This window comes from Pneumocystis jirovecii, assembly GCF_001477535.1.
Source record: "Pneumocystis jirovecii RU7 chromosome Unknown supercont1.2, whole genome shotgun sequence".
Lineage (NCBI taxonomy): Eukaryota > Fungi > Ascomycota > Pneumocystomycetes > Pneumocystales > Pneumocystaceae > Pneumocystis > Pneumocystis jirovecii.
In genome coordinates, this window is record NW_017264776.1 from 617,501 (window position 1) to 625,364 (window position 7,864).

General features: G+C 26.8%; 4 protein-coding genes across 4 annotated transcripts in view; all 4 read left to right on the plus strand.

Moving 5' to 3' along the window:
- T551_00602 (uncharacterized protein) overlaps positions 1-1,893 on the plus strand; it is a gene marked incomplete at both ends in the record, with an annotated part of 3,389 nt that extends 1,496 nt beyond the window's left edge. Inside the window, one exon of the mRNA XM_018372868.1 lies at positions 1-1,893. This exon is cut by the window's left edge and continues 1,391 nt beyond it. Within this exon, the coding sequence (XP_018231204.1) occupies positions 1-1,893 (1,893 nt within the window).
- Positions 1,894-3,685: 1,792 nt separating this feature from the next.
- On the plus strand, positions 3,686-4,531 carry T551_00603 (uncharacterized protein; the record flags this gene model as incomplete). Its single annotated transcript, XM_018372869.1, has 3 exons — positions 3,686-3,709; positions 3,760-3,894; positions 4,241-4,531. The coding sequence occupies 3 exons, from the start codon at positions 3,686-3,688 to the stop codon at positions 4,529-4,531; spliced, it is 450 nt and encodes a 149-aa protein (XP_018231205.1).
- A 1,278-nt stretch (positions 4,532-5,809) lies between these two features.
- On the plus strand, positions 5,810-7,026 carry T551_00604 (uncharacterized protein; the record flags this gene model as incomplete). The annotated part of the gene is made up of 6 exons (XM_018372870.1): positions 5,810-5,877; positions 5,959-6,182; positions 6,243-6,365; positions 6,411-6,446; positions 6,496-6,700; positions 6,738-7,026. 6 exons carry the CDS (start codon positions 5,810-5,812, stop codon positions 7,024-7,026), a joined length of 945 nt encoding a protein of 314 aa, XP_018231206.1.
- Positions 7,027-7,077: 51 nt separating this feature from the next.
- On the plus strand, positions 7,078-7,491 carry T551_00605 (uncharacterized protein; the record flags this gene model as incomplete). The annotated part of the gene is made up of 2 exons (XM_018372871.1): positions 7,078-7,366; positions 7,415-7,491. 2 exons carry the CDS (start codon positions 7,078-7,080, stop codon positions 7,489-7,491), a joined length of 366 nt encoding a protein of 121 aa, XP_018231207.1.
- Between the last annotated feature and the right edge of the window lie 373 nt (positions 7,492-7,864).

A 7,864-nucleotide genomic window follows, 5' to 3' on the forward strand; every position in this document is an offset into this window, starting at 1 on the left:
TTTCAAGTGAATGATTTAAAAAACTCATTAACTTCTTGTAAAAAAGCTCTTTTAGCTCATTGCAGTAATTATATGTACCACAATTACTATGCATTACACAAATGTTTTCATCCGGAGGAAACATGTAAGAATATAACAAAATATATTGATGAACAACGCAAAACATTAGAAACTCAAATAACTCAAAATAAAGAAGTACTTACACTAGATCTTTGCATTGAACTAAAGAAAAAATGTGATACGTTGAGAGCATATCACTCAGGTGCAATGCATTCATGCTCTATTCTTAATGAAAAATGTTCTGAACTACCAAACCTGCTTCAACATGAAAACAAAATACTTAAAAAAAATGATAGTTATTTAGAGAATAAAGATAAGTGTGTAGATTATCTTACCCAATACTGCTCTGAAGAAAATCTTGCAACTACTTCTATATGCGCTAAGAAAGAAGAAACCTGTCGTCAAATGATACAACATGTTTCACAACACTGCACACGATTTTTACGATATTTGTCCTATTATGGATTTTCAGGTTTGTCATATTATGGATTATCAGGGACAATAGAAGATCCAATTAAACATAATCATTGTAGTTATTTACTTGATAATTGCAATATGCTTGAAAAAAATTGTTATGGATCTTTAGGCAATATATGTGCTGAAGTCAGAGCTAAATGTACTAATCTCTTAAATAAAAAAAAAGAATTGGATAATTTATATACTGAAATTAAAGACGAACAGTTTAATCATACGAAGTGTATGCAAAAATTAAAAATGAAGTGTAATGACAATCAAGAACAAAAAACATTTACTCTATGCAACAACATTTCTAATGCATGTAAAGAATTAGAGGAAAAAGTAACTACAGGATGCCGTGAATTAATGTTAAAAATTCTTGAATCTACAACCGACACTAACTCTGAACTTGCTACCAAATGCAATGAATTAGTAAATACATGTTCTTATGCACAATCAACTTGCATTAAAGTTAGCGAAAAAATTGTTGATATATGTACTAATTTCATTCAAAAATGTAACAATATATCTTCACCAGAACCACCACCAGAACCACCAGTACCAGAACCAGCACCACCAGCACCACCATCAGAACCATCAGAACCAGAGACACCAAAACCAAAACCACCAGAACCAGTACCACCAGCACCAACAGAACCACCACCAGAACCAGAACCAGAGACACCAACAGAACCAGCACCAGAACCAGCACCAATACCACCAGTACCACCACCAGAACCAGAACCAGCACCACCAGCACCACCAAAACCAGAACCACCACCAGAACCATCAGAACCAGAACCACCAGCACCACCAGTACCACCACCAGAACCAGTACCACCAGCACCAACAGAACCAGAGACACCAAAACCACCAACACCACCAAAACCAGAACCACCACCAGAACCATCAGAACCAGAACCACCAGCACCACCAGTACCACCAGTACCACCACCAGAACCAGTACCACCAGCACCAACAGAACCAGAGACACCAAAACCACCAACACCACCAAAACCAGAACCACCACCAGAACCATCAGAACCAGAACCACCAGCACCACCAGTACCACCACCAGAACCAGAACCAGAGACACCAACAGAACCAGCACCACCACCAGAACCAGAACCAGAGACACCAATGCCAAAACCGACAAATTCAACTACATTAAGTTCACCAACTATATGTTTGCCAAAACCTAAACCGACATGTTTACCAAAGCCTAAACCAACTACTACATGTTTGCCAAGGCCTGGACCAACATCATCTGATGATAGACGTATAATAGGCATTGGAATTAGACTAGAAAAATTACAAAGAATAAAATTAATATGGATGATTACAGGGATAATGCTAGGACTATGGATATTCATTTAAAATCAAAGCAGTTTATCTTCATTTTACAAAATATATTTAACACTTAAATCATCAAATATTTTTGAAAAATAAATATAAAACAATTTTTCATTTCTTATAATGATTAACGCGATTAATTTATGAATATCGAACCAAGATTACAATTTTTAAATATTTAATTCATAATTTAAAAACGATTTTTTACCTTTATAATTTATTGTCAATAAGATTTTAAAAAATGTAAATAGTTCTCGAAAATAAATGCATTCATATATTTTTGTTGTTTATCCTAAAAATAGAATTTAGTTATAATTAAAATGTAAATAAGTTCTTTTTACTGATAATTTTAATAAAAGTTGCTAAGCTTATTTATTTTTGTATCTTGTTCTTTAATACAAATCTTAAGAGTTTGCTTTGGTTCTACTTATTTTTCTTGATTTTTTTTCTTGATTTTTAATCTATTTTCAAAAAATGCTTAAATGCTTTACGGATCTAGTAAAGCTATTTTAAGATAATGATATTTATAAATATAAATAAAATAGAAAACAGGCAAAAATACTAAAAAATATTGAAAAATAAAAACCCATACTACATACTATTTTCTTAGCCAAACTAACCTTTTTTTCGTTCATATTTTTTTATATTTTAATTTTCATTTAATTTTTACGTTTCCTTTTCATTTCTACTTATTCTCTCTACCCCATGGGCTACTCAAATATAGACATGCCTAGCAAAAATCTGCGAGAAATAAAATTATAGAACTTTAAAATTAAATATTCTTTTTAATGTTTTTTGAAATATATTATCAATACTTATATAATTCTATTAAAAAAGTTTTTCTTACAACTAAAGTATATATATATTAATAGACGTAAGTCAAAATTATTCAGACAATCATTATTAGATATTTTAAACAGGATTTATAAAAAAAAGTTTATAAGAATATGCTAAATTTTAAATCTATAAAAAGCTAAACATATGAAATATAAATAATTTATAATAAAAATACAAGAAAATCCAAACTAAAACAAATAATCATTGAATAAATATTATATTTAAAAATTATTTATGAATTTTCAGAATTACAAATAACATTTTTAATCAGAGTTAACAAATTATCCAAAAAAACATATAATTGAACATAAAAAAGTATATAAAAATCAAAATAACAAAAATCACTTAAAAAAAATAATCATTATTTAAAAATTATTTTTATAATTGAATTCTAGAAAAAAAAAAAAATCAACGAAAAATTTAAAAAAAAAATACAAATATTATATATATAATTTCAATTTACATTAAATTAATAAAATCATATTATTTAAAACTTTATATTTTAAAAATAGTTTTTACAAAAGTTTAAACATAAAGTATAAAATTAAAATGACTAAAGAGATAAATTATACAACTTTAATAGAAAACAATAATTATTTTTCTATTTATTTATTATATATCCATTATTAATCATGTTATCATTTACTAATTTTCAAAATTTACTTATTTTTAGGTCAAATATGAAACATTTCTTATAAAACTTGTTATTTATTGTTATTATAAATGAAAGCATTCGTATTAGCAGTTTTTTTTTAGCATAGCATATGCTTTCTCAAGAAGTATTGGTATTATATTTTACTTTTTTAGATTTTTAATTTTTTTTAAAATCTATTTATAAAGAATCTTTAAATCCATCACAAAATTCATTGCAAAATTCATTATTCCATATAACATATAAAAACCTTTAATACTAGAATTTGTAAAATTAATATTGTTTATCTAGTGAAAAAACGTTTTTGCTTTAATTCTAAAAGATGCAATGAATAATCAATGTCAAGCAAAGGTAAAAAAATACTGTAAAGATTTAAAAGAGAAGGCTTAAATGCTAAAAAGCTCCATTGGAGCATTAAAAGAACTATGCCAAAAAGCAAAACTGAAAAGTGTAATAATTCAAAAGAAAGTATTACAAGAAGATATACTGCACTTGAACAAAGTTTACAAGATATCCAGACTAAACTGTCTAAAAATGTTTTATATTGTGTATATTAGAATGAATGTATGTTTATGGAAGGAGCATGTTCAGTGGAAGTTAAAAAAATGTAATTATTTAAGAATATTATGTAATGAAAAGAACAAGATAGTTTGACAACAGAATCCCTTCTAAGAGTTTTCACTAACAATTTAAAAACTGAAGAAAACTATGAAAAAATAGTTAATAAAAAATGTCTATTTATGAAAGAAATCGATAAACTAATGAAATTTTGTCTGACTCCCTTGAACAGATGTAAAGACCTCATAAAATTAATGGAAGAAAAATTTAGTAATTTAAAATTTAAAGCATAAATTTTTATCAGAAATACTGAAATATCAAAAGAAAAATGCAATTCATTATTTAAGGAATGCTACTTTCAATCAAATTGCAATAACATTTAATGATGAATGTAAAGAAAAATTATTCAGAGACAAAATTGGAAAACTAGAGATAAAAAATACAATTGATCTTTTAGTATTATTATCAAATAATTATTTAAATAATTGTAAAACTTACATTGAAAGTTGTCATAAACTTTGTAGTCTTTTACCTCAATTAAAGGATTTATATAACGGTACTAAGGAAAAAATGAATAAAAGCAAAGAAATATCTAATACCTTAAACGAAGCATGAAATACGAAAGGAGAGGAGAAAATGCACGACAATTTGCACAAAAAACACGTGAGTTACGTGCAGATCAATACACATCAACACTTTTACAATAAATATGCAATTACATTAACTGCAATGTTAATGTTAACAAGGCTCTAAATCTACGCAAGATATACAAGAGGATAACCGAATGATATGAAACAAAATAGAAAATTGGAAAAGAATGAATGAAATCCAACAAAAGTAGTAATAGTAGCGGTTATTTCGGTTATGATCTAAAAAGATGAATGGATGAAAAAGGTTAAAAAAGGGCACGTATATTTTAAAGAAACAAGCAAGCAAAATAGCAGAAAAGACTAAAAAATAAAATAAAGAGTAGTATCTTTTCATTGATTTACAATAGATTTCTCTATAATTCATGGTTTCTTTATCAGTTATTTATCGCTACTTTTATAATCCACTAATAAATTTACTTTATTTACTCCACAGTTACCCTATATTATTGCGGGGCTTACTCAGACGCAATTAAAAGATATATCGGACACTTCGTACTCATAAGAGACTACAATTTTTTCATTTTTAGTAATTCTTTTAATATCATATTTAAGATAAAATGAAACAATACAATATAAAGCAATAAATCTAAAGAATAAATAAAAATAAAAGAGTAATTCTCCATAAACATAATCATTTATAAGAATTTAAAGATAAATTAACAATTCTGCTAAAACGATAAACGAAAAAATAGAATAATTGAAATTAAAGAATATATAAAAAATACGTAAAATACATAAAAATGATACTATTATTTGAAACAAAATACAGTTTAAATTATATTTAATACTATATTTTTCATACTATAACTTTTGTAAAAAATCAATTTCTTTTATATTTTTATAAAAATATTGTAATTAATTAGGAAACTAAAAGATAATATCAATAATTTAACATTCAATAATTTGTATTTTTATTCTAAAATCTGAAACCAAATTTAATAATATTAATACTAAATTCATAATGAAGACAACTGAAGCAAGTCGTCTTTCTAAATAAAAGCTTTTTTCTTTATGATCTTTGTGATTTTAAGCACAATATCGTATGCTTTTTCAAGAGACATTAATACTTGTGGTATTTTTATTCTTTTTCGTTTTTTTTTTTTTTTTTAATTTTTGTCTTTTAGAATCAAAAGAAAACTTAAATTTATTTACTTCAAAAAAAATTAGAAGTTATAGCTCATCAACACATTCTGAATTAGCTAATTCCTTATCAGAACACTCATTATCTTCATCTACATGATTTATGGTTTTAAAGGATGATATTTCTATGTATAGTCTTATATTAGAAGAATCTATCACAACTAAAGAAAAGTGTGAATTATATTTAAAATATTTATGTGAAAGATTCGTAAAAAAGTTACCAGGAGAAAATTTTACTAATATACTATAAAGATTATGCAACTTAAATAAAAGAAATACTTATTGCAAAGGTCTCTTTACTGAAGGTCATACTAAAAAGACTTATATAAAAAAATGTAATGGTATAAAGGATAAACTCAAATATTATTATCATTTAGGAAAAACTTTATTTACAGGAGAGTGGAATGCAAGAATAGAAACGGAAGATTGCGAAAATTATGGAACGTTGTATATAGTTTTTCAAAAAATTTGCTATGGTTTGATTAGTATATTTTTTATAACAGAGACTATTAAATTTGCCACATAAATCGCTAAAGATACTGAAGATAATATATTGTTGAAATTTATAGGAAAAGAAACACTATCTAATCAACCGATACATAATGAACCAAAACATAAATATATTTATACCAAATGTGTTGACACTCTTCTTGAAAAATGTCATTGATTAAAGTGGTTACATGTATCCGTTAATTCAGAACAAGATTCTACCATAGTAAGCCCAAAAGAGGTTATACAAAGTACTACCTTGTCCATATTTGGATTCTTATATTGAAAATTTTTTCTCAGGAAAACAAGAGCATATCACTGGTTATAAGGAAAAGATAACAAGAAATAACTGTTCATTGTTAGACGCTTGTGACTATTATTTATTACTCTGTCATAACAAAACAACAGAGAATCTTTGCAAGCCAATAATAAAAGAATGCTCCGCAAAAGTTGATCTAGATATGGATTTCGTAAAGAACCTTTCTTTAGGCAAATGCAGATCAACGTTTGAAAACGTAGATTTAGCTTGGTTTTTTTTATAGAAAAAAAGAAAATGGAGTTTTATCACCGTATAAAGCTCCATATCTTACTCCTCTTTTAACGTTTTTATCTTCCCTAGGAAGATCTACTCTTACTTTAGAGAAAAGATGCATGAATTTTATTAAAGAAAATTGTATGGCTTTTGATGGTATGTTTCCTAATCTTCATGCATATTGTGAAAGTAAACAAACTGATGAATGTAAAAAATTGGATAAAAAGATGAATACAACATGTATCAATTTAAACAAAACATTTGAAGATTTAGGTCTTACTTCTACTAATGGCGTTTGAACTATACTATGGAACAGCACAACAAACAATATCACTACACCCCAATATCAAATGTTAGTAAAAGAATGCAGTTATTTTAGACGTGGTTGTTCTGGTATTAAGAATTTATGTGAAAATGTAAGAACTCTGTTATACGCTGGGTATGAAAAGATTTCACTTAAAGAAAAAATATCATCCAGTGATTTTAGCATTTTTAATCAATCCCATCTACCTCAATCCTCTGATGCTTCTAATTTATACCAACATATTCTAAATGTATGTGCTAAGATTGGAGGGACTAACGAGGTCTTATTTAGATGGTGTTTGCACCCTACCCCTAATCACCCCCCCCCCCCCCCCGGTAACTTCCCTAGGTGACTTATTTCATAGGCTATTTCATGATTTTCAGCAAGGCGCGATGATTTAGAAAGAGACTTACTATATGTAGGAGAACCTCCTAGTTTGCCAGAATGTACATCTTTATGAATGTCACAGTTTATCAGACATTTTTAAAAATATTACTAATTGTACAATATTGGAAAAAGCATGCTATAATCAATCACGAAACTATGGTAAACTTAAAAATTCCAAGCCTAGTAAGCCGGCTTGATATTAAAATTAAACCAGTTTTGTCTTTGACTCATAAATTATATCTTCTAAACATAATGTAATTTGGGTTATTACTTTTCAACTTAATATGATTTCGATTTTGATAATAATGTTATTATAAAAGTTATTGATTATTTTTCACAAATATATTAATAGGATATAAATAATATTAAAAACTAAATAACTATCGAAAATAAAACAATAAAACTAAAATTTAATTATTAAAAACCAGATTAAATCATAAGGCATC